This window comes from Camelus ferus, chromosome 17, assembly GCF_009834535.1.
Source record: "Camelus ferus isolate YT-003-E chromosome 17, BCGSAC_Cfer_1.0, whole genome shotgun sequence".
Classification (NCBI taxonomy): Eukaryota; Metazoa; Chordata; class Mammalia; order Artiodactyla; family Camelidae; genus Camelus; species Camelus ferus.
In genome coordinates, this window is record NC_045712.1 from 41,700,893 (window position 1) to 41,726,890 (window position 25,998).

General features: G+C 53.3%; 2 protein-coding genes across 7 annotated transcripts in view; one reads left to right on the forward strand and one right to left on the reverse strand.

The window, feature by feature from the left end:
• CSRNP1 (cysteine and serine rich nuclear protein 1) overlaps nt 1–7,713 on the forward strand; it is a 13,084-nt gene extending 5,371 nt beyond the window's left edge. For 3 of the 6 annotated variants that reach the window (XM_014552511.2, XM_014552510.2, XM_032459187.1), the window contains exons 2-5: nt 2,283–2,534; nt 4,409–4,668; nt 5,133–5,447; nt 5,560–7,713. In XM_014552511.2, the coding sequence (XP_014407997.1) occupies nt 2,321–2,534; nt 4,409–4,668; nt 5,133–5,447; nt 5,560–6,540 (1,770 nt within the window). In that variant the 5' untranslated portion in view covers nt 2,283–2,320 and the 3' untranslated portion in view covers nt 6,541–7,713. The remainder of the gene's footprint in view (nt 1–2,282; nt 2,535–4,408; nt 4,669–5,132; nt 5,448–5,559) is intronic. The other 3 variants (XM_032459190.1, XM_032459189.1, XM_032459188.1) reach the window with 1 other exon arrangement.
• A 2,521-nt stretch (nt 7,714–10,234) lies between these two features.
• TTC21A (tetratricopeptide repeat domain 21A) overlaps nt 10,235–25,998 on the reverse strand; it is a 31,248-nt gene continuing 15,484 nt past the window's right edge. The window contains 21 exon segments of the mRNA XM_014552507.2: nt 10,235–10,648; nt 10,734–10,801; nt 10,942–11,062; nt 11,471–11,695; nt 11,795–11,978; nt 12,125–12,165; nt 12,167–12,287; nt 12,515–12,665; nt 13,472–13,553; nt 14,209–14,319; nt 15,210–15,398; nt 16,614–16,717; nt 16,896–17,034; nt 17,318–17,428; nt 17,523–17,595; nt 18,393–18,631; nt 20,759–20,974; nt 21,167–21,324; nt 23,041–23,170; nt 23,834–24,034; nt 24,206–24,303. Of these exon segments, the coding sequence (XP_014407993.2) occupies nt 10,571–10,648; nt 10,734–10,801; nt 10,942–11,062; nt 11,471–11,695; nt 11,795–11,978; nt 12,125–12,165; nt 12,167–12,287; nt 12,515–12,665; nt 13,472–13,553; nt 14,209–14,319; nt 15,210–15,398; nt 16,614–16,717; nt 16,896–17,034; nt 17,318–17,428; nt 17,523–17,595; nt 18,393–18,631; nt 20,759–20,974; nt 21,167–21,324; nt 23,041–23,170; nt 23,834–24,034; nt 24,206–24,303 (2,840 nt within the window). The 3' untranslated portion in view covers nt 10,235–10,570.

Sequence of the window (25,998 nt, forward strand, 5' to 3'; positions counted from 1 at the left end):
GACACAGGGGAATTAAGAAACTTGCCCAGGGTCATCCAATGAATTGAGAGCCAAGCCAAGGTTCAAATGGCAGCAGTCTGATTCTGGAGTCAAGTTTCTTAATGCTGGGTGGCCTCCATGATTCCTGCCAAGTCTGTGCCTGGCCCTGTGTGGATTAAATGAGCTAATGTGTGCTTCCAGGACCCGGTGATTGGATGTGGATGGAGGGAGACAGGAAGGGGTTGAGGATGACTGCAGGTTTCTGGCTTGAGTAACTGGGTGGGTGGCAGTGCTGTTACTAAGATAGGGAACACAGGAAGAGGAACAGATGGCATGGGGGGTGGGGAACAGAGACAAGGGGTTCGATTTGAGGCCTGCAGAATTTTGTTTCTAAGGGATGACCAGGCAGAGACCAAGTGGGCATCTGGTTTGGGGGAGTCTCAGGCATGTGATTAGGGAGGCATTCAGCATCCTGTGCACAGCATCTGGAGTTTAGGAAAGGATGGGGTCTCCCAGCAGGATTGTGGTGGGGACGAGATGTGTGGGTGTGGTTTGTCCAAGCGTGTTTGTGCGTCTCAGTGCCTCTGTGCTCTGTCTGCATGTGTGTATATGTGTGCCTGCCTCTGGGCCATGCATTCCCCCATCTCCTGGGAGAGACTTCAAGGTCAGCTGAGAGCTGGGTTGTTTTTGTTTGTGGTTTGACCCTGGGGTGGGGGGTGCCAAGCCTGAGAAACTGCTGAGAAGCCCCCGGAAACACCTGTGTGTCCTCTTCCCCTGGGCCCAGCGTTATTGGAGGATTGGCAAGCCAGGGAGCTTCTCTGGCTGCTCTTGTCCCTGTGGGGAGAGGCTGTCCCTGGGGTGAATTCCATCCAGTAAGTCGATTGACAGCATACCACCCCAGTTTGGGATCCAAGGACTTTGTGGGAGGATAGGCAAGGAGGGATAGGGGTGTTTAGAAAGGACACCTGAGGAGGGGAGATGGCCAGCCTTCTTGTTGGTTTTTCCTGTTCTCTCTCATTTCCTGTGATGGCAGTGGGGGAGGGGCTCCCAAGCACTGGGGCCTCTGCATCGTTTCCCCTTCCTCCTGGTGACCTCCTGGGGCCCAGCCCTGAGTGCCGCAGGACCACAGAGAGACAAGGTAGCTGTGCTCAACCCTAAGGACCGAGTCCTTTGGGGATTCCCAAGCAGTGGGAGGGGCTATTATTTGCTGCAGCATTTAGTGGAAGGAACCCCAAGTCCCCTCCACTCGGAGGAGGCCAGCCGGGCTGTGCGAGTCTCTGGTTGTATTCCCATGGAAGGCTGAGACCCTTAAAGGGAAGACACAGCAAGCAGTGTGTCCTGGGGTCACCCAGCTACAGACAGGAGAGAGTGAGAAATCATCTTGGCCGGTCAGTTTCACTAGAAGAAGGTTTGTTGTGTTTTTTTTTTTTTTAAGAGAAAAAATAATTTCCGTAGGAAGTTTGTAATTCAAACTAACAGGGTTAGATATTGGGAGTGGAGGGCAAGGTGAAGGTGAATTTCGAAGATCAAACAGGAGATACTAAAGAGACACGAAGCCCAGGTGGCTCTGGTCCCACAGTCAGGCCTGGAGGCAGGGGACTTCTGTGTGTGGGGGTTTCTGAGGGAAAGTCTGAGCAGCAACTTCACTGGAGAGGAAGGGCTCAGGAAAGTTCTGCGTCTGGGAATCAGGGCCAGTGTCAAAGCCAGCCTGTTCCCTGACGTGCCCTGGTCAGCCTGGCCCTGAGCAAGGGCCCGCCGCTGGTGTGTGCAGGGTGGCTGGTGTGTGCAGGGTGGCGTATCTGTGGGTGTGCGGGGGGCAGGAGGAGGAGGAAGCCGAGTCACCGTATGAGGGCTGTGCAGGCTGTTGGCGCGCAGACGGCCTCACACACACAAAGGCACACAGATGCAGCCGTGTGAATCACCCAGCCCGTGAGTCAGCCCCCAGGATTCCTGTCGGGGAATGAGTGAGGCCAGGCTGAGGTCTGTCGGTCCATCTGTCGGTCTGGTGTATGCAAGCGTGTAGGTGGGTTGGAGGGGGTTGTGGGGAAGGTGCCTGGCGCTGTCCCAGGAAGGCTTTGGAGCAGAGGTGGCTAGAGTCTGCAAGTGCCAGAATGTGGATTTGGACCTTTGTGCTCTGTCTTGTGCAAAGAAGGAAGCCTCCTGGAGATGGGGCCTGGCATGCAGAGCTCTCCAGGGAGGCCTGGGCCACCTTGGAGGGTGGGAGGGAGAGGTGACAGCGGGGGCTGGGCGCCCATCTCCTGTCCTCAGGCCTGCCATCTAGAGCTTACCCTTTCCCATTCCAGGCTGTGTGTGCCCAGACCCCAGAGCACCCCTCGCCACCATGACCGGGCTGCTGAAGAGGAAGTTTGACCAGCTGGATGAGGACGCCTCCTCGCTCTGCTCGTCCTCCTCCTCTTCGTCCTTCTCCGGCCACCACTCTCCCTCCTGCTCCCCGAGCTCGTCAGCCTCCCCCGCCTGGGACTCCGAGGAGGAGAGCCCCTGGGATCAGATGCCCCCACCTGATCGTGACTTCTGTGGCCCGCGAAGTTTTACCCGTGAGTCCCTCTGCCCCTGGGGACCCTGTCACACACCTCCTTCCTTCCTGAGGCCGAAATCAGGAGGCCCCGTCAAAGTCGTCCCAGCCTCTGGAGGTCGTGTCCCCATGGCTTTAACTCCCCTACTTGGCTCTCCACTTCCTCCACTTCCGTCGCATGGGTCACTCAGGAATGCCCCCTGTCCAGAAGCACTTGGGCCCAACTCAGTTCACCTTTGACCTTGGGACTCTCCAGCTTCGAAGTCATCTGTTCAGGGCAGGGCTGCTCAGTGGCCCTGGGACCTTCCCGCCTGGTTCCGTCTTTTAGTTCTAGTTTCGTTTCTCCAGCTGGAAGGAACCCTTTCCTCTACCAGCTGAGCTGCCCGAGTCCCACGCCTCATGCTTCTCCGCGTTGGGGCCTGTCAGGCTAGTCCCTTGCCTGTCGAAATGCTGTTCGGCTTTGCCTGAATGCAATGAAAAGGTTTTTCCCTAGTTATTTTTCCAGCTTGCATAATTCTGATTCCAAACTGACAAAAGATGGCCCTAGAGTAGTGTTTCTCAACCTTGTTTTTCATTATTGCACCCCCAATTTCAAGGAGCCCAATTAGACATTTTTTCCCTAATCATCCCCACCGTGACATCTTAATACTATGGATATGTCTGTTTATGTACTATATGCATATCTGTGCATTATACGTAGAAAAGAGTAATTTTTAGCAGATAGAATGTAACAGTACGTTAACTGACTAAACTACTATGGGTTTTCTCTGGAAATATAAGGATGTTTAATACTATAAAATCTAATCATATAGTTTACTGTGACTGTGTCAGAGGAGGGAAAATAGGAGAGCTGCTGTAGATACTGAAAGAATATTTTATAAAATGCAACATTCCGTCTAGATAAGACCCTCGCTAGGATAGGAAGAAGAGAATTCTATGCTAAATGGTTAAAAAAAAAAAGAAGAAGAAGAAGATATGTCTCAACCCCAAAACTGGCATTGTGATTAATGAGGAAATACTGGAAGCAGTGCCACTAAGTCAGGAACAAGATGAAGACACTGTCACCACTGTTAGTTAACCTTGTTCAGGAAGTGCTGGCCAATTCAGTTAGCAGAGAGGATGAGAATTAAATATATTGGGTGAGGACAGGCAGAATTGCCATCATTTGCACGTGGTTGACTACCATGTGGTGAATTTAAGTATATGTATACAGGAAACCTAGTAAAGGGAATTCCTTCAAGTAGCTGGATATAATATTAAGTTTAAATATATGGAATTGCCAAGATTTGATTATTTTATGGTAATTTCTTATGGCTCAACCTAATAAAAATCAACAAATACCAATATGCGTATTGAATAAACCAATACATAGCTTACTAATCAATATACTTAATAACTTATAAAGGGTAGACCTTTCAAGGCCTGTTGCAAAATGCAGAAGCCATAAAGGAAAAGAGCAATATATCTTTGATTACATAAACCTTAGAAATTATTTTGTAAAAGGCCATGAGCAAAAATAAAAGACTGAAATATTTGTGTAGATAGGTTAGACACATGATTACCATGTCTAATGTAAAAGCACCTACAAATCCATTTTTTTAAACTATAGAAAACTGTACAAGGGAACTGTAAATGGCTACTAAAGATGGGAAAGATGTTTAATCTTACACATGCTCTCATTTGGACTGATAAATAACAATAAGCCAGTGCTGACAAAGGGTGATACTGGATTTTATCAGCTCCATTCTCAGCCAGGTTGGCTCCTAAACTCAGGTCCATTTCTTTTTTGGGAGGTGGGTGGGGTGGAAGGAGAGATATAGTTCAGCATCATCTTCTAGGGGCCAGGCCCTGCCTCACAGAGAACTAATGCCTGCCCCTCCCCTGCCTGCCCTCCAGCCCTGTCCATCCTGAAGCGGGCTCCCCGGAAGCGCCCAGGCCGCGTAGCCTTCGATGGCATCACCGTCTTCTACTTCCCTCGGTGCCAGGGCTTCACTAGCGTGCCTAGCCGCGGCGGCTGCACTCTGGGTATGGCCCCTCGCCACAGTGCCTGCCGCCGCTTCTCGTTGGCTGAGTTTACGCAGGAGCAAGCCCGGGCACGGCATGAGAAGCTGCGCCTGCGCTTGAAGGAAGAGAAGCTGGAGGTGCTACGATGGAAGGTGGGGAGACCCTCCGTGGCCCACGCCCCGGGGCAGCTCTGAAGTCCTGGCCTGGGTGGGGGGAATGGGCACAGGCGTGGGGAGGTGGATGCTGATTTGCTCGTTGTGTATGTGGGGAAAGAGGTCTGGGGGGGCTGTGATTGGCTTGATCAGGGTCTGCTGCTGAATTATCTGCAGACAGATGTGTTTGCTTGCTGCAGGGCAGGGGGTGTAGTGCCCGAATCTGTCTGACCTCACTGGGGATGGGGAGTGGATAGGACTTGGGGGTTGGTGTATCTGTCTGGCTGTGGGAGGGGGTATGTCCATGAACTGGGGAGTGACAGAACAGGAAATCTCTTTGCAAATGCCCCGAGGGTGTGCTTTTGGCTCTTCGTTTGCCATGGCATCCACAAGTCCCCAACCTGGGGGGCATTTAAGTGACCGATGGCGTGCCTCTCAAATCCCTCCTGTCTCCCTGGACACAGCTTTCAGAGGCTGGGGTACCCAAGACGGAGGCCGGCCTGCCGCTTACAGTGGATGCCATAGACGATGCCTCTGTGGAGGAGGACTTGGCAGTGGCCGTGGCAGGCGGCCGGTTGGAGGAAATGACCTTCCTACAGCCCTACCCAGCCCGGCAGCGGCGGGCTCTGCTGCGGACTGCGGGTGTGCGGAGGATCGATCGTGAGGAGAAGCGAGAGCTCCAGGCTCTGCGCCAGTCCCGGGAGGACTGCGGCTGTCGCTGTGACAGGGTCTGTGATCCTGAGACCTGCAGCTGCAGCCTGGCGGGCATCAAGTGTCAGGTACGGGGGCCGGGCTGGGCTGGGCTGGGCTGGGAGGGTGAGCCTGAGTTGGGGGCTTCTCCGAGCTCCACTGGATCCTCACCCTACCCCCACACCTTTGCTGTCTTTGCAGATGGACCACACAGCATTCCCCTGTGGCTGCTGCAGGGAGGGCTGTGAGAACCCCAAGGGCCGTGTGGAATTTAACCAGGCTCGAGTTCAGACCCATTTTATCCACACGCTTACCCGCCTACAGCTAGAGCAGGGAGCCGAGAGCCTTGGGGAGCTGGAGGCCTCAGCCCAGGGTGGTGTACCCAGCCCTGGGGAGCAGGCCTTGGCCTCCACATTCCCGCTGGCCAAGCCCCCCGTGAGCAGTGAGCTGGGAGACAACAGCTGCAGCAGCGACATGACCGATTCGTCCACAGCCTCGGGCACCAGCGAGGCCCCTGATGGCCCTGCCCACCCGGCCCTGCCCGGCCCTGGCTTCCAGCCTGGTGTGGACGACGACAACCTGGCTCGGATCCTGAGCTTCAGTGACTCTGACCTGGGCGGAGAGGAGGAGGAGGAGGAGGAAGGGGGTGTGGGCGGCCTGGACAACCTCAGCTGCTTCCACCCAGCTGACATCTTTGGTACCAGTGACCCCGCTGGCCTGGCCAGCTGGACCCATAGCTATTCCAGCTCCAGCCTTACATCAGGCATCCTGGATGAGAACGCCAACCTGGACGCCAGCTGCTTCCTCAACAGTGGCCTTGAAGGGTCAGGGGAAGGCAGCCTCCCTGGCCCCCCAGTGCCAACCAGCACGGATGCCCACCAGAGCAGCTCAGTGGACCTCAGCTTGTCTTCCTGTGACTCCTTTGAGCTGCTCCAGGCCTTGCCGGACTATAGTCTGGGGCCCCACTACACCTCCCGGAAGGTGTCTGACAGCCTTGACCACCTTGAGGTGCCCCACTTTGCCTTGCCTGCCTTTTCTCCCCCCGGGGATGCCAGTACTTGCTTCCTGGAGTCCATCATGGGCTTGTCTGAGCCAGCTGCGGAGGCCCTGGCTCCCTTTGTGGACAGCCAATTGTTTGAGGACACTGCCCCGGCCTCACTGGTGGAGCCTGTGCTGGTGTGAGGGCTACAGTGCCTTTTTCCGGCGCCAAGAGTCCTGTTGCTGCTTCATTGTAATTTGGGGGCTCCCTGAGGTCTTTCTGTATGTATTGGCCGGCTCCCATGTGGGCACTCCTAATTTTCGTGCAACACTCTGGATTGATTTATTTATTTTTGTAACTTTCTGTGCTGAGGGGGGTGGGGGGGGTCCCCTTTTGGCTGCCCAGCCCCCCTTGCCCACACCATCTCCTCCATTTCTACGGCACGGGCCAGGAAGAAATGTGGCTCCCCTGGAGCTTTGTAGACTCCTCTTCTGTCTTGTATAATGTTCCTCAGCCCAAAGACAGCCAGACGGGGAGGAAATCAGCCACTTCTTATGGCTTCTCCTGCCACTCTGAGCCCTAGACCCATGGGTGGCTGAATCTTCTGGACTGTGAAAACTGTAATTTATTTCCATAATTTATTTGGAGATTAGGTGGTTTTGGCCTCTCCTCTCTGACTGGTGGGCAATGCTGGGCTTAGGGTGGGGCACAGACCCCCTGTGAGTCTTTTTGCCTTGTAGTCCTGCAGCCCTGCCCTGTCCGGGCTTTGGGGTAGACCAGGCGTGGATTTGAGCCCTCTGTCTAATATGGCAGCTTCCTGGCTCTGGATGGCTGAGCAAGCAGGGGCTGGCCCAGGACAGTGTCTGGGCAGGGGGAGGGGCTGGGCTGACCAACCGTGACCAAACCCTCTTCTGCCCCATGCAGCCCCCTCTGCTTCCTGTCCTCGGCCCTGCCTCCCTCCTTCCCCACCAAAGTCCACAGCCTTTATCCTGAGCCCATCAACGCAGGAGGGGGAAGCAGGAGGCCCAGAGAAGGTAAGGGGCTGCCTCAGGGCCCATCGCACGCCCCTCAGGGCCTTCTGGGCACTGCACTCCAGCCTGGTCCACCTGCCTGCACCCTAAGGCCAGATGGCTGGGGCGAAGGGTGACTATGGCTTTTATGCCATTTGTTTGCTGATGTTGAATTTTGCATCATAATTTCTATATTGTCCCTGAGTATTAGAACTATAATTTATTCATTTTTCTGTGTCTGTGCCAAGAAGCCCAGGCTCTGGGCCTGCCCTCTTGCCTAGGAGGCCTTGCCAGCCTGTGAGCTTGTGGGAACACCTTGTACCTGAGCTTACAGGTACCAATAAAGAGACTCTATTTTTAACTGTGCTCTGCGTTTGTGGATCTGGGAACACATTTTTGGGACTGGGAGCACGGGTACACCCTCCGGAGGCAGTGGGGAGAGACGGGGAGGCAGCGGAGAGGGAGAGGGAGACAGGCCCTGCCGGGCAGTACAGACACTAAGGCTGTGTTGGGGACAGAAGTGGGGGACACAACACATTGGGCCTCTTCCCATGCCAGTCAGTTAACTTGGAGACAGGAAGCCAGCTAGAAGAGGCTGGCCAGGCAGATGGAGCCGTTTTCCCCTTGGATGAACCCATCTCCAGTGGTCACCTGGGCAGAGGTAGGGAGCAGAAGCAGGGCAGTCTTCTGGGACAGGGCTACCTGCTTGGGATGGGTGAGGGCATACTTGCTGCTCACCCACACTGAGCTGGGTCCTGGCCCTAGGATGAAGTCATACCCTCTCGGTGGGGGCGGGCAGTGGGATTGTGGCTGGTGGAGGCCTTGTGTGGGACTGAGTGGCTGAGGTCCCTGGGGACTTGAGCACCGGAAGCAGCAGAACCTCATCCATCTGCACCAACCAGACCTGTCTGACCTGTCCCTGGCAGCTCGGGCCAAAGGCCAGAAGAGCAGGCTGCACCCTGCCCTGGGGAGCCCCAGTCTAGGGGCCTGTGGAGCAAGGTCGACCTCCCCTCTAGGAATGGTCGTGATTTATACAAGCACTGGGAGGGGGCACCAAAAAGAGACCTGACTTGGGTCTCCATTTCTTGCTCTAATTATCTGCCTCTGGCCTGTGCTGGGCTCCCCTCATTTCTTCTCTATGGATTACTGGTTAAGAGCAGAGATCCAGAGTGCTGGGGTTCAAATCCCAGCTCTTCTACTAACTAGTGAGGTGACTTGTGCAAATTACATCCCCTCTCTGTTCCTGAGTGTCCCCAATATTGTCCAAATAATCACACTGCTCACCTCATGTGCTTGCTCAGTTCATACGCACCCAGCACTCAGAGGAGGCCCTGGAATGTGCAAGCCTCGTGTGCATGTTTGAGGCTTAAGTTGTTTTCCTGTGTCTGCCTCTGTTTCTATATGTTTTATCCTCCTCTTTGGCAGTTCTGTCACCCTTTAGGTATCTATCTCTTGCCATGGTCACATGGCCATATCGTCAGTGGCCATTAGAGAGCTCAGGGCTTGGAGTCTGGCCTGTGGTGGGGCAGCCTGTCCCTGTAACCAGCTTGGGTGGGGACAGCCGGGTCTTAGGCTTCTCAGGGTGGAGTACCTCGGTGCATCAAGCTGCCTTGTGTCCCATCACACTGATCCCTGGGAACTCTTTTGCAGAGATTGCTCCAGCATGCATATTCCAAAACCAGCCTGGGGATCTGGGCGGCAGCCCCCCACAGCTCCAATACCCTAGCAGGAAGCCCCTGCAGGCTCCCAACCCAAGGACACAGCCCGTGGCTGGACTAAGCCTGTCCGCTCCCCATCTAGGGCCACAGGATCACTTCTTGTTTTTTGTTTTTTTTTTCTCTCAACAGAACCCACTCTAAGAAACTAGGCTGTAAAGCAGGTCATAATTAAGGCAGCTGGCTTCCCATAGGAATGATGGGAGTTACCTGGGGAAAGAGTTCCAGATCATTGACTCATACCAAGAGGCCATGTACCTGATCAGCAATATGTTACAAAAACACAGCTCGCAGCCATCAAGGACAACTCGGGCTAGAAGGGATCCTTACCCGTTCACTGTCACCAAACCTTCGTCACTGGACAACTTTGCCACATCTGCGTTCTACTCATACTAAGTATTTTACTTTGTATCAGTTTTATCAATATGCTTAAAAGTTAGAACCATTCTATGCCACAACACCCACGAATTCTCAAGTTTGTTGTGCTATTTTTCTCTGTTATATAAAGAAGATACTTAAACACACAGTTATTAAACTTAAAAATGTTTGCTGGATATCACTGGCAGGGATTTGTCATGATTGGGAACACACAGACCTAGTCTAATTTCCTGCCATAGAGGGGGACACAGACCCAGAGGGGAAGGTCACCTGGGGAGACTCTAGGCCTCCCAATTCAGAGTTCCTTCCCATGAGATCAGACTGGCCCATTACTGCCATCCTGAAAAACAGGAAGAGAGGTATTGGGAACACAGCAAAGGTGACTGCTGTCACCCTCTTGTCAGTGACAATCAACATTATTCATCTAACTAGGGACCACTGGTTTTGTCCCCTTAGGTTTTAAAAGGGTTTCTGGAGGATGAATTAGTTGGTCACTGTCTTTTACAAAAGCTGAAATGGGAACTAGTTTTCCTTGGGATGCATGTTCCTGCCCAAAGCAAGAATAATCAGGTTTGTCCCAAACTGATAAGGACCAGCAGAGGCCCGCTTAAGACATGGGGAGGAGGAGACAGAATGTATGGACAGAGTAGGACTTCTGGGCCACTGCCAGGAAGGATGCAGTGGGCAGCTTGGCAGGGAGAAGCGGTTGCTTCTTTAATCCAGGATTCTGGGGACCAGACAGGAGAGGGGAGGCATTTATGGGCTGACATAAAAATATTAAAATAGCTGTAGGGTATTTTTTTTAATCACCTCTTTGTTCCTCTCTGCTCCCTGAGAGTCTGGGATAGAAGGGGGGCCCATTAGAAGTTGTCCAATAAGCCCAGCAGAAGCTAAGGTGGCTGATCTCTTTCTTCCCCAGAGCAAAACTGCTTCTTGTGCCTTAAAAACACAAAGCCTTGGGGTGCCCCTTAGACCAGATGAGGCATGATTCAAATTAACCACACACAATAAAGAAATGGGGAAGAATATGTTATTCTCTGAACCTCTTCTCCCCTGACCCACTTCCCACTCCTCCATGAAACTTCTGTAGGTTGATGGCTTCTACCCACCCTGGTTCCCACTGACCACATCTATGGCCGCAGAGACCCTTGGGCCTTTTCCAGAATTTCTTCTCTGATTTTGGGGTAGTGGGGGTGCTCCCTGAGGACCTGGGACAGAGAGAGAAGGGGTGTGAAACATCAGGCAGGGGGCCCCGCCGCTGTACCAAGCCCCCCGCCACTGCCAGCAGCTCACATTGTGGCAGACTTCGATGGCCTCCACGAACCTCTTGTCCTTCAAGTAGTTGAAAGCGAGTCTGAAGCCTGTCCCGGGGCAGGGAGAATACAGATAAGGGCTGGCACCTGGATGACCCGAAAACTCCTCGGGTTCCCACAACAGTCAGAACACAGGCTTTGTGCCCACCTCCCTCCTGTACCAGGTACACCTGGCCTGGCTGCCTTACCAATGGTGGGGTTGGTGTGATGGCTGTACTTCCAGGCCAGCTCGTAGTTGGTGACTGCATCCTTGTAGGAATGCTCCCTCTCCATGATGAAGCCCATGTACTCGTAGGCCTTGCAGCAGGACTGCAGGGAAAGCCGGTCAGAGCCTCCGCGGAGGGGAAGCCACATCCCGTCCCAGCGCTGGGGTGGGACACAGTGGGAGCCAGGGATGGGCAGTGGGCTGCATTAGCCCAAACCACTAGGAGACCCCAGCAGCACCTCGCATTCTTGGCGAGGGGTGACCGTGAGCCCCCTTCTCAGTTATTCTGAAACTAATGTGTCCAGTTCTGACCTGCCAAAGCCTCTCCAGGCTCCACCCACCCCTCCCGGCAGGCCCCTCGACCTTGAGGCCCTTTCCCATTTCTCTTCCCCTTTCCCTGTCCCTGGTCGGGGGCTACCTTGCTCCCCATGCTCTGTGGTGCATGTGCCCCGGCTTGTCCCACCTCTTTCATCCCCAAAGCCCACTCGTCCCGACGGCGGCGCACTCCTCGCCTTGTTGTACTGCACGCAGCGCCGCAGCAGCTCCGAGGCCAGGTCGAACTTGCTGCCCTGGCAGTAGATGTCGGCCAGCAGGAGCCAGCTCTTCTCCAGGTCCTCAGCCTCGGCCAGTGCCCACGGAGCCTTGGCCAGACGCTTCAACTGCGTGCGCGCCTTGGGGACCTGCTTCAGCAGCATGTAGGCCTGCGCCATGGCCAGCAGAGCGGGGACGCTGTCCTTCTGTGGGGGTGGGAAGCAGGCGTTGTCGTGCCGGGCCCTGGGACCCTCCCCGCCTGCCTGCCCTCCTGCCTGCCCATCCCTTCCCAGTAGCCCGCGCACCTCGGCCTGGGCCATCTCAATGAAGGTGCCCAGGGCCGCCTCCACATTAGCCTTCTCCCTGGTGGCCAGCAGGCACAGGCTCTGCAGCAGCCGCAGCTGGGTCTGGCCCCAGGCGGAGTGCGGGTAGAACTCCCGCAGCAGCTTCTCTGCGGTGCGCACGCCGTGCTGCTCCCATTCCTTCCTGCTGGTGGAGCCGCAGGCATCAGACGCTGAGCTGGAGGGCGTCAGCCTGCCGTTGTGACCCTCACCGGGCCTCGACCCAGAGGCCATAGGCTCTCCGTGCCTCCCCCAGGGTCCCGCCCCTGCCTCGCCGCCCAGCCAGGCCCTCACTTGCTCTCAGCCACCAGGTTCTCGAAAGCTTCTCCACCCACTGATCTCGTTGTCTGGGTTCAAACAGATCTGCACCATGTAATAGGTGGCGCTCTGGCCCCAAGTGCTGTCCCTGCGCGCTTTGTTCAGGAACTTCAGGGCTTCATTGGGCTGCCCTAGGTACCTGTGGTGGACGAGAGAAGCACCAAGAATCAGATAGGGAATCTGGCCTGGAGACTGCAGGGACATACAAGGCTCACTCTGGGAATCTGCATAAAGCAGGGGCAGGATCGCTGGTCTCCCTACTTCCAGATCTGGAAACTGAGTTTCTGCTTCCCTAGCAAAGCCCTGTACGTCTGTTAGGGAGAGCCTCCTGCGCATAACTGCAGACACCGCCCCCCTACAACCCACCAGCAGTAGATGCCCCTGCAGTAGTTGAACCCTGGCTCCCAAGGCACCCGGCTGGACATCTTCTTGGCCAATTCAAAGAAGGCAGGGGCATCTTCAAGTTTGCCACTTCTTCGCAGCAGATCGATTAGTTTGTTCAATACAGGAAAATTGTCTAAAAGAAGAGAGCAGAAATCTCCAGGCTGTGATAACCAATTGCTAATTCAGGCAGGGTGCTCTGTGACCTGGCAGGGAGAGGGGAGGGAGGACCAGGAGACACTACTCATCTGAACTGAGCAGGGATATCCCAGCAGCTCCAGTGTCTCCACTGGTCTCCAGTGAGACACAATGAAGTAAGTACTCTTATTGTCCCCATTTTACAGATGAGGCGACTGAGGAACAAAGAAGTGCAGCAATCTGCCAAAGGTTACATAGCTGGTAAGTGAAAGACCAGGATTCTTACCTAGCTGGTCTGGCTCCAGGACCCACACTGCTAACGGCTACAATCTGCTGGGCCTCTGGGCGACTCTGCTGTGGGCCTGACTGGGGCTCCAGCCTGAGTCTCCTGTTCGGCTCAAGCCTTCTCCAGCAAGAAAAGGTGGTTTTATGCTGCAGTGAGTGGGAATGGAGCTGTATATCGAGGTAAATTTCTAGCCACCTTCAGGTGGCTGTGACCTCAAAAAGGGACTTCTGTTGAGCCCCAGTGTCTGTGATTTGGGGACAGACAGGCTGTCTCGGGTCCAGTGCCAACTGCTGCCCTGCCTGAGACCAGGAACTGGCCCCTTGGACTTGGGAAGGGCCAGCATGTTCCACTGGGACTTTATCAGCTTCCTGCCTCTCTGGGAACAATCAGAGAGGAAGGGGCTTCCCTGCCGGGTCAGGAAGGAGGGGAGAGGGCCCACCCTTCTAGGAGAGAGCAGCCCTGGCTTGGTGGGAACTGACACAGGCAGTCTCAGTGGGCAGCTCCAGGCAGGCAGTTACCTGGCGCTTTCTCCAGGACTTGGTGGTAGAGATTGATGGCAGCTTCATATTTCTGTTTTCTAAACATCAGGTCAGCCATCATCTATCAGAAAAACCCACAATGCTGGGACAGCCACTTGCATGGGCGTGTTGGGGAGGCTGTGGGGAGCAGTAAGGAGGGAAAGTGGGAGAGGACTTCCTTCCTGTCGCCTCTCTGGGCACTGGGAGAAGCTGCCACAGGAGAAGCCCAAGAGGCGGGGCGGCCCTGGGGAAGGGGAAGGTGGGTGAGGATGGAAGTGGGAAGGAAAAGCCAGGGGTAGACACCCACGGAACCGGTCCCTCCGCCCCCATCTGAGAACTGCCAGCTCCAGGTGATGAGGTGGAATGGGGATTCTCCACCTCCGCTGGGGCAGCCCTGGAGGTGGTCTGGGTGACCAGGAAGAGAGAGGTGGCACTGGGGAGGGCTGTTCCCACACACTTCCCGAAGCCCCAGGAACCTGGCCCACCCGTGCCTTCACCCGTGGGTGTGGTTTCCCCTGGAGTGAATCAGCCTCCCCACCTTCCCTCAGAGTGGCCTGGGAGGTCGATGCTGCCCCCTGCTGCCAGCCCACCCCTCCTGTCCGAAGGACAGCAGGTCCAGTGCTGAGTCCACTTTTGGGGGCAGGTCAGCCAGGCATCTGGGGTTATGGGGCTAGGAAGTAGCCGGCATGTGGTCACAGGGCTGGGGAGGGCAGGGAAGAGGTCCCGGAGCCTCTCACCACAGAGGCCATCTCATGGTTGTTCTCGGTCTGCAGGAGGATGGCGCACTGCTGCTCGCACAAGTCCAGGTGCCCCTGCAGGAGGTAGAGCCGCGCCAGCTCCAGCTCCACCTGGACAAGATTGGATATGATAACTAAGCAATGAGCATCATGGGAAAACTTGGGGACTGATGCCTTGTTCCTGCATCAGCTCTGCCTTCCAAATATGTCTTTGATCTGCTAGGAAAATGTCTCTGGTCCTCCTAGTCTCCCACCCAATACTCCAGTCACACCAGGCCTTTTACTAACCTCTGACAGTCAGGATCTGGTTAACTCATACTCATCCTTCAGCTTTAGCTCTGACCTCACCTCCTCCAGGAGGCCCTCTGAGACCAGACTCTGGGACAGGTGCCCCTCTTCTGAGTTCCTATAGTGCCCTGAGCCCCCTGCGGGTATCACATGGTATTAGAACTGTGTATGTACTTGTCTGTACCCTGTGCCTGAGGGCAGCCTGTGGGCAAGGAGTAGGTACAGGGCCTAGCACAGTACCTGGCACACACCGGGAACCTGTTCAGTGAGAGCATATTAAATACACGAGTGGGTCTGTCACTAAGCTCTTCATCTACTCCTTAGCGTGAACTCCAGCTACCTGAAGCCACACCTGCTGAGCAACTCTAAACCTCCTTGGAAGCTTAGCCTGGGCTTCACACCCAAAGAGCCCCTGCCAACTACCCTCTCATCGTCTCTCCACCTATAAGGGGGACCTGAAAACGCCAGACTAACCTGCAGTGTCTTTCAGTAATGCCTTCCCTGCTCCACCCACCATGTATGGCTGTCCAAAGATGGGCTTCCAGCCTTGCTCTGAGGGCTGCAGTGGGTGGGGGCCCAGGGGTCCCTGCCCCTTGCACCTGCAGCTCCTCAGGGAGACACAGAGAGGGAGCTGGCCTCCACTCCTGGACAGGGAGCTCTGCAAGGCTCTGTGCCCCAAGAGACGGAACAGGGTCTCACTCTAATGATCCCACCTTATTGTCAGTGGGCGAGTAGGAGAGGGCGTCCTTGTAAGACCGCACTGCCTTGGTGAACTCCTTCTCGGCCAGGTAGTACTCCCCAAACTGGATGCAGATGGAGGATGCTAGTTGCTTCTGGGAGGGGATCATTTCCGGTTGCTCCAGGGGGACACGCTTCAAGATCCGAGACTGGAGGTCCATGGCCTTGGGAAACCAGCAAACTCAGCATCAGAAACCTGGAGCCTGATGTGCCAGATCTCAGGCCAATTCACAGTAAGTCCCCAAGCTCTCATCTCAGGGCCAGCCGTCTTAGAAGGGGCATCTCAAGGGCGCTTGAGCAAATGTAGGTCACTCCGGACAGGCGAGACCACTGGCTGAGTACTCAGGAGGCGAGCTGGCACTGCCTCTGGGGCAGGAGCAGAAGCAAAGGCACTTGAACAAAACACTCTATTGTACTCAACTTGTTTACCTGTTTCCATCACACCTTGGCACTCATTGCGTCTAATTTGCTTCAGCTGTCCTACAGGCTAGACCAAGCACACAGTAGGTACTCAACACAGGCTGCATTTTGATGGGTGTATTCATTCTGAATAATGCCCTGCTTGGGATCTGAGGCAGCCCCCACCAATGTGCACGACATACAATGATCCAGTGAGTAAACAGAGAGCATCAGGGCAAGAGGAAATGATGATGCCAGCGTTAAGTTTTGGGAAGCGGGCACAAGTCTGCCCTTGGTTCACCGAGGGCCAAACAGAGGAATGGAAAGCCAGTGGGAAACAAAAGAATACGTCATCTCAAGCAGAGATGTTCTCCAACCACAGAACACACCCCAGGGGTAAGTGCCAGGCCACATGCTCAGATAGAGGAGTGAGGAGGGCGTGGCAAGAATGGCCAGGAGTCTCCCGTCAGGGGCAGCCCAGTGGGGAGAGTGTGGGTTGGGACAAGCCAGACCCAGTTCAAATCTCAGTCCCACCACTTACTAGCAGTGACTTTGGGTATATTTCTTAACTTCTTTGAGCCTTACCTGTCAAATAGAATGTCACAGAGCTCATCTCAAAGAGCTACTGTGAGAATTAAATAAGAAAACAAAAAGCCGAGTACAGAACTCAGCACAGAGCATTCAGTGCAAGGGAGCTGCTGGCATTGTCTGTTACCATCAGCATCAGCATCCTTGAGGACAAAGGCACTGTCTGACCCCCTGCCTTCTCCAGCCCAGCTCAGCTGGGCTCAGAGGACTTGAGTGCACCATCAGTAAAAGAGCAAGGGCGGGGGAATGAATGGAAGGTGGAGGGCAGAGTGGTAACCTAGATCCTCTTTTGAGGACCAGGCCTGGAGCCTTCCAGTCCTATCTATTCTATCCTATCTTCAGCTCCCATCAGGAAATAGCAGATAAAGAGCTTGCATCTACTTGTCAATTACCTTGTTCAAAGTTTCTACCACATCTTCTTTTTTATGGCTCTTGTAAACCTTTGCCAGCAAAAGTAAGCACTTGACATCATTCATCATGGATGGGATGTCTTTGACTGCAAAATGGAAACTCAAATTAGTGCTTTCTGGCCCCTGGGAAGCGGGGGATGGACCAAGGAGGGGGGCTAGGTTCAGAGCCCGTCCCCTGCACCATTCTGCAGGAGAAGAGGGTGTGGGCCGAGGGCAGTCTGTCTGCTCCGAATGCTAGGGGACTGAGTTACAGTGCTGCCTCACCAAAGTCATGATCCAGTGCCTGCTTCAGAATTTTTTCTGCTTTGTTGAACTTCTTCAGCTTCAGAAGCAGTTCAGCCAGATCACAGCACAGAAAGTCCTGTCCACTAATCTTCTGAGCAGCCTCATAATAATTAATTGCCTTGGTGCCAACAGGAAATGTCGGCATCAGGGCTGGTTATACGCTTGAGCACCGCACACTGCGTGCCCCTCCAGAACACAGAAGCCTCTGAGGTGAAGGCCTCCTGGCTGGCACATGACTCAAACCTCAGCCTCAGTACGTGGGGGTGGGGGGTGGGGAGTTGCTGAGTTTTCCCCTTGGCACCCAGTTCAGCAGGGTCTCCCCTCCCATGCAGCCCCTCACCCGTGCACCCTCCTCCATCTTCCCTGCTGGGCTGGCCCTCCCCACCCGAGTCCAGCCTGACCTTGGTGTACTGGTGGGTCTTCACGTAAGCTTGCCCAATCCTGCTGACCAGCGATGCATCGTGTGGGTTCTTTCTGTAGGCTTCGTTGTAGACCTCCAGGGCCTTCTCAGGCTATGGGGGAAAGGGTCAGGGGTCTCTCTCGTCTCTCTCATGGGAGAAGTGAGACTGGGGGTCCACTTGGCAAGGCCATGAGGCCTTCACTCACCTCCTGAATGTTCATGAAAGCATCACCCAGTAGCAGACTGGTGTGGGGGCTGGGCAGATGTTCACAGAGCTCCCTGCAAAAGTAAGCACCTGCACTTAGACCTGTGTGTCCTTCCTATTCCTGAATCCACTGCCTCCTCTTTCCCGTTCATTCTGGCTGACATTCATTCATTCATTCAGTCACTCATCATCCAATACTTATTAGTTCATATGAGGCAGGTGCTGGAGCCCTTCGTCCGGGCTCCCCTCATCTGTCATCTGGACCACTGCCAGCACTTCCACCCATTCCTCTGACCTCCGCTCCCAGCCCCTCAACCCTCTTCACGAGGCAGCCTGCTCTTTCTAAACCTCCAGTGTGACTGTCACCCCACTGTTTATTGGTTTCCCACTGCTCTTGGCATCACCTCCCCAATGCCCCAGACAGCACTCTCCTTCCACCTGACCTGCAGAGATGGAGTTTTGCCTGAGAAAGGGGACAGGGAAGGGACCCTTGAGGTCCCAATGTCAAGTCGGAGAGGCAGCAGCTTGGGGCTATCCACCCGTGCTCTCCATCCTCCTTTGCTCACATCGGTCACATCTGAGTTGCTGAACATTTCCTCAAGGAGTAGTGGGGCCAGGGGCCAGGGCAGAACCATGGTTCCCCCAGGATGTGAGACATGGTGGCATGGGCAAGCATGACTCAGGGCAGATGCAGCCCTGTATCCTCACAACTCAGCAGCAAGGCGACAGGACCGACCCATCACGCTCAAATTCTAACCCATGGGAAAGTCCATACTTTCCTCAAACACACTCTGAAGACCCAGATTGCAGGGGACAATCTGGAGAAAACACTCCCTAAGACGCTCCTGGGGCGGAGGCTGTGAGAGCTCACCGGTAGCACCCGATGTAGAGGCGGACGTCCTTGCGCGTCTGCAGGTAGATGCTGGCCATCTTCTCCTTGGCCTCCGTGTAGCAGGGCTGCTTGGGTGTGACGTTCCTCAGCACGCTCAGCGCCAGGTCCACGTCCCCCTTGCTCAGGGCCAAGTCCACGTTGGCGATGGTGATGCAGATCTCCTCTGGCGTACCGCTGAACTCATTGATGGCGTCCTGCATGATCTTGGTGGCCTCGTGCTAAGACATGGGGAGCCAACAGACCTCCATCTGCCGTCACCCACCACATGTGGCCTGACAACACTTAAAACCTCTTCTGGGAAGCTTAAAGCCGCCCTCCCGTTTCCACTCTTGCCCCCAGAGAGACACGGGACACGGAGACAGCTGGGAGCTATCCTGCAACACAGAAGCCAAGACACAATGGCCCACCTCCACCTCAGAGCGGCAGGAAGGAGAGAGAGCCCTTGCGTGTCCATGGCCACTGTTCCTGGAGGGTGGGGTCAGCTGGGGTGCACCAAAGCCCTGACTGTGAGCACCTGCCCTGGGCATCCCAAAGTCTGTTGTCAATTCAGCAAGGGCAAGCCTACTTCCTAGGTTTCTCAAGGGACTGCATTTTATAATTTTATAATGCTATCATTGTTTCCTGGGGCTGCTTTCTTTAACTCTGCCAGCTGACCTATCATCTTTCCCTGTTTTACTAGGACCCCTTTGTTGATCTCTTATGCTCTACTTTGAGCTGGTTTTACAAGATTCCATGTTCTTTTTACTTTCCTTGAGTGCAGTAAAGTTTCCTGAAAAAATATTTCTTCTATTTTTTATAGTATTCTTTCTCCCAAAGTGTAATTTCTACTTGTCTTTTTCTTGTTATTTCTCTTTCCTTTCTCTCTCTTCTCTTGCTTTCCTCCCCTCCACCCTCCCTTCTTTTTCCTCTCTTTCATTTCTCCCATCCCTCCCTCCCTCCCTCCCTTTCTCATAACCATCTATAGTTCCATGTTGGACCCCTTCCCATCACCACTCATCCTCTAAGGGGAACAGCTCCATCTAACCCTGCCCTTTTCTCAAGAACCAGGCTGGGGAGAGAGCGCCCTGGCACAGCGGCCCTGGGAGCACATCTCCCCTTAGCTTTCTGTGGGTCCTCCCTTTGGCGGTGAGAAGCTGGGCTCAGGATGGACCCCATGGCTCCCAGGGAAGGCCACAGCTCACAGATCTGTTATTTTAGCAAAGCAAGCTGCAAAACTGGTTTTCAGGTTACTTCCCTCCTTTCTTTCCTCTGGCCCATCTCTTCTAGACAGGAGCCCAGGGCAGAGAAAACCACGGACACATTTCAACAGGGAGTTCCTGGTCAGTAACCCTCCCTGGAGCTGGGTTCCTTTAGGGATGCCCCTGTTTTTCCTGGTGTGACCACATCTCCAGTTCAGAGTTTCAAGCAAATGCAGGAACCTCACTCCCCCCTCACTGCACCCTGACTTCTCTCTCTTCCCCTGATGGGAACTTGTGAAAGGATAGGACTCTTGCTGGCCTGTTCTCCTTTACCCCCAGGCCCCACCGCAGCGCCTGGCATAGATAGCAGGCCCTCAATCAACAGCTGAATACATTTTGTTACAGATGGAGATTCCTTCTCTACTCTTAATTCTTGTGTTCTTTTTTTGACAGATTTAAAGGAGGAAAGTACAATAAACAGGATTTCACACTCCCATCTTTGCCATTTTTAACTTTAAGGAGAAAAGGCCACATGGGCTGGTTTCTTCTCTATGCCAGGATCATCACAGGAGAAAGTCCAATGTCCCAGGAGCTCTGCTGGCAAACACCCTCCCGGTGAGCAGGTGAGCAGATGAGGCCAGTGAGGCCAAGGGAGTACGTGGAATCCAGCTCCCCTAGGCTTTGCCCCTGACTCTGTGTTCCCCATTGCTCCTGTGTACCAGCATAGGATGCCCAGGTGCTCCCCGCCTTTGCTCAGCCATTCCATCCAAGGCCCCAGGGCTGCCTCATACAGTTGAGCAGGCTGTACACTGCAAAATTCCAAGGGGACACAACCAGCATCCACTGGAACAGTGTACTGCCCAACCTGCACAACCATCTGTGGTGGCCCTGATGGGCCTGTGTGCTCTGCCTCCCTGAGATCCTCATGCGGACAGTGGGGTAGGCAGGGGACAGATCATGCAGGGCTCAGCAGGGCGTGGACTTGATCTTGAGGTCAATGGGAGTCACTGAAGCCTTTTAGGCAGGGGAGAAATAGGCTCCCAAATGAATAAAGACTCAAATAAAGCACAAGGAGACATCAGCCAGAATCAAAGAGCCTGGTTCCCAGGCCCACTCTGGACCTCCAGCCTGCCCGAGCACCAAGGAAGAGAGTGTGGCATTTCTTACCAGTTCCCCATTCATCCGGAGGGCATCTGCCAGTTCCAGTAGGATGGATACCCGCTCACCGGACCGCACCGAGGGCCCACGGAACTTCTTGCTTTCTTCCATCTTCTGAGTTGGTAATTTTACGATCATCTTCAGTGCCTTTATGGCTTCTGGGTAGTCCCCAGACTTGTTGAGGGCCCTGGCCTTGATGAAATGGTAGAGGGGGTGGTCTCGGACCTAGAGGAACAGAGCAGAGGTGGGGCTCCAGCACCCAGAGGACAGAAAGCCACAGGGGCCCACAGAGCCTGTGCAGCAGAAGGGACTGGGGGATACAGGCAGCTCCTAGGGCTGCTTTCCCAAGGCAAGTGAAGGCTGCAGCTAACTGAGCTGTGTGACGCTGAGTGGGTGACAGGGCAGAGGGGTTTGCACCTGGAAGTTGTGGCTGACGCCCAGCTCCAAGCAGTGGGAGCACATGGCAAAGTTGCCCTGAGCCAGGTAGATCTGGGCCATGAGGAGGTGGGCGTCCACGAAGGTGGGGTCCAGCTCTAGGCAACGCTGCAGGATGCTCTGGGCATTCTCCAACTCTCCTAGAAACAATAAACAAAGCTCTACATCCAGGGATGCTTGGGGACTCTCAGGACTGGATATGTAAAGGCAGAATAAATTTTACATGTCCTTTTCCCCAGAAATACCCAAGTTGGGCATTTTATCCAGCTCTGTTCTGCTCCACTTAGAGGTCTCTTCCTAAAATTAGAACTGCACAGTTTTTGCCTTGACCCAGACAAAAGCCAGGAAACTCAAGCCTTGGTGTGACCCCTCCCTTCTCCCTGTACCCTCAGGGAGATGGCTAAGTCACTGCACTGCTCCATCTGGAAGCTCGGGGAAACACTTAAGTCTCGATTCCCACCCCTAAGAGCAGAACAAAACCTAATAATAATAGCAACTATAATAGCCACAACCGAAGAAACACCTGCTCTGTGCCAACACAGGCAAAGCACTTCAGAAAGGCTAGTTTAATACCTGCCTGTCACTCACTGCAGGCTTGGTATTACCATGCTTGTCTTTTACACGTAGGACTGAAACTTCAGTGATGTAAGTTACTCTCTTAGAAGGGACAAACTCAGCAGTTAAATCCAGGGCCACTGGCTTCTGAAGCTGAGCTCTGAATGCCTGGGCACCATGGGCTGAGAAGCCCCCCCTGCAGCCTGGCTGGCCCTTCGCAGGCAGCAGTGGCAGCCCAGGGGTCAGGTCCAGTGAGGTGGTGGGAAAGCCCTCCTCTCTCTGCAGTCAGGTCCCTCAACAGCTCCTGCTCGGGGTCTATAACCCAGGCACTGGCTTCTGGGTCCCAGACTCCCTGCTCCTTCCTTGTGTACTGCAGAAATGTGAAGATGTCACCATGGCAACCTAAGCAGCTGGAGACCTTGCTTTGTCCCTAAAGCTGCTGGCAGCTGGCAGCACCCCTGTGGGGTTGGGGGGATGGAGGGTGGTGGCAGGGGTTCTGTCCTTGCCTTGTACCCAGGAGACCTTGAAGCTGTGAGTAAACCTGGCACCCAGATGGACACTGGGAGGACTGAGGGTGAAGACAGGGGAGCTCTTAGCAGAGGGCAACCCACACAGAGCCAGAGCACATAGGCACGCCACAGCATTCTGGATTCTTTGGAAGCCTCTGGACAAGAGATCAGCTTGGCTTTCAGGCAGACAGGGGTAAAAGGCCGAAGGGAGAGAGTATTTCAGAGGGTAACAGGCACCCATGGAAGGCTCCCCTCTCCTTCTCTCTCTGGGATCTGGGCCTTGATATGAGAGGGTGGACGGGTACCATTCTGGCTGCTGGAGGCTCTGAAAGTCGAATGGTACAGGGTCTCACTTCCCCATGAGACCTTCCTGACCACCTTTTAAAAACTGCAACCCTGTCACCCCCGCACCCCTTCCTCACTTTACTTTTCTCCAGTGCAAGACTACGTTTATTGTCTATGTCCCCTACATCCTTACATGGAGGATGCAAACTCCATGATGAACTTCTTGCCTGTTGTGAGTACTGTTGTAGCCCAGGATTAGAGCAGTGCCTGCACCTAACGCAAGTTCAGTGATTATTACCTGGCACAGATCAAGTCAGCAATCAGCAAAAGGGCTGAGTGGGAGAGACCCCTGCTGGTGGGGAGTCAGGACGGAGTCTTGGGGATTGGAGGCTGGAAGGAGTGGGCAGGTCTGGTGAGGGTGAGGGTGTGTGCGTGGAGTAGCCCAGGCATGAAGCCTGTGGACGCTAACCCAGGGGCCCCACTGGCCACAAGGGCCCACAGGCTCACCTGAGAGATACTTGACCTGGGCCATGACATACAGCGGGTCGATCAGAGCTGGTGCTGCCTTGACTACAGGATTCAGGATCGCAGCAACTTGTTTAAGAAGCGGAGACACGATCTGGCCTGGCAACCGGGGCTGTAGGAACACGGGGGTCTGGCTGCATGGTTTCCACTATGCCAAGAGAGACTCTTGGAGCACTCAGAAAACAGCAAAGGAATTTTACTTTATTCCACACATATTCATCATCCACTCTGTACCATCTCTCGTACATTTGCTAGAACATAAGCTCCAGAGAATGAGGACTTCCTTTTGTTCACTGTGTGTCCCCACTACCTGCATGGCGTCTGGCACATGGTACTGCACTCAATAAATATTTGTGGAAAGACTCATTATAAGGCACTAGGGGGATATTAAGGCCTGTAAGATACGACCCTTGCCCACAAGGAATCTCAACTGGCTGGGAAAGCAGGACAAACAAGTAAAGACCAATATATTTCTTAGAAGACGTCTGGGAAAAAGGGAGCCCAGGTCTTCTTTAGGATAAATGCAGGGGCCTGGGCCAGTGCCCTGCTCCTTCACGGCGGGCCCTGAACCACAAGCATCAGCATCACCTGGGAGATGGAGGGCTCGCACGCTGCTTCCCAGAAGCTTGGCTCGCTGCACCTGTGAGTGTGGAGAGCACTGGGCTCCCCAGCCACCTGAGGCTCAGAGCAGCCAGGTGTCTGGCAAGGTGAGGTCCTGCCTCTGTCCAGACCTGTCCTCCAGACCCCTCCCCATGAAGAAGTACCTTCCTCTAACCTGCTTGGGGCAGAAGAACAAGTACTCCTTGGCGATGCAGACCAGGAAGAAGGGGTCGAGCCTTTCGAAGTACTCAGGGCCCAGGGGGAGGGCCTGCATGTTGGAGAAGTGCAGCTCGGCTGCCTCCTTCAGCAGCGCTGTGGTCTCCTGCTCCCCCTTGTGCTTCCTGGACGCCAGGAGGGCTTGGAGGAAAACCAGCACCTGTGGGAGGCAGGCCCTGGTCTTGCAAGCCACGCCCACTGGGCAGAGTCAGCAGGCCCGCAGGGCGAGGGAGACGCCTAGGCCGTCTTGGCTGCTCTACTGGAAGCTGGGGTTGGGAGGAGGGAGGGCGACACGATCCTGGAGCAACCCAGGCCCCCAGAGAGCTCTGACCTCAGACTTCCCAAGGGACTGCTGCACCTCCTTCAGGAATTCCAGCTGGTGCTCGGCCTCCTCCAGGTGGCCCTCTAAGATCTGGCCCCAGATGATCCCTGGGAAGGGGACAGAAGAAGGATGAGCATCCAGCTCCGAAGCAGAGCCAGCAGTCCAGCAGGCCAAGGCGCAGGGATGAGACAGCGGACGGCAGGGGAACTTCCAACATCTTCATAAAGTTAAAGAGTAATAAATGCTTATAGTAAAGAATTCAAATAGTACAGGGAACTATTTTCAATACCTTGTAATGGTTTGTAGTGAAAAAGAATATCAAAAGGAACACACACATATGTATGTGTATATATATGTGTGTGTATATATATTTATATATATATATATGAATCACTGTACTGTACACCAGAAATACATTGTAAATTGACTATACGTCAATTAAAAAAAAAGAATTCAAATTACAAGGCAAGAAAAACACCCCTAACTCACACTCTGGCTTTAACCGTGTCTCTCTCTAGAGGAACACTATTAACAGTTTGAAGATATATTCCTTCAAACATCTTTCAAAGCATTTCACATTATCAGTGTTTACCACATTTTCCCATCCGTTCATACAAATCTACCCCATGCTCTTTAATGATTTAATACTCCACTGTGGATGTAACCATTTATTTAACTATTGCCCTTTTGAAGGCCTCCTCATTTCATATTTGGTTTGTCTTGCAATGCCATGGTCAGCATTTTTGTGTGTTCTGCATCCTGAAATAGAGTAGGCGGGTCAAAGGGCCCGCGTATCTAAAACGTTGCTACGTGAGGTCAGCTTGCCCTCCAAGGATATTTAAATTAATCTTACTGCCGAGAATTTGAAAGTGTCCTTTCTTTTCCCACAACCTCACAAACACGTTTTGCTCTTTACCACTCTAAAAAGTGAGTAGTAACTCATTTTAATTCATTTTACTTTTTATTTATTAGGGAGAATGAGCATCTTTTCATATACTTAATAGCCTTTTCTTTTCTACTGTGAATTTCCTGTTCATAGCCTTTTTTTTTATTCTGTTCTTTTTTTTTCTGTTCTGTTCCTAGCCTTTGGCTGATTTTCTCTGGACTGATTTCTTTCTCTCTTTCTCTATACATATATACACACACACACATGTATTTTCTTTATATATATGTATATTATATAATAAACATTTAATATTTTATATGTAAATATATAAATGTATTATATATATTTATAAATGTTTATATTCTCTTTATATATACCTTTTATTGCAAACATTTTCCATTAGTTTGCCATTTACCTTTTAACTATTTTTACAGTGTATTTTGCCATCCATTGGTTTTACATTTGACATAGTCAAATTAGTAAAATATTTTCCTTTACAGCTTCTGAGTTTGTGGTCAGGCTTAGAATCCCCCAGGGACGCCAAGTCCAATTTAATGTTTATGTTTAAATGCCTAATTCATCTGGAACTGATTTTTGAGTACGGTGTAAGAAGGGCATTTACCTTCATGCTTTTCAGAAGGATAGCCAGGTGTCCGACTACGAGTTGTTGGAACTCCATTGGTTTGAAATGTCATTTTTATCATAAGACCTGTTTCTGTCCCATTTATCTATTTGTTTATTCCAGCGTTGACCTCAAACTGACTTCACTACTCTTGTGATATGTTTTGCTGTTGGGGAGGACAAATCCCTTCTGCCCCCACTGTTCTTCTTTTATAAGATACATTCCTTGGCCATTTTGATGCATTTATTCCTGTCTTCCTAATCACCACCTTGGTTTTCGATTGTATCCGTCCCA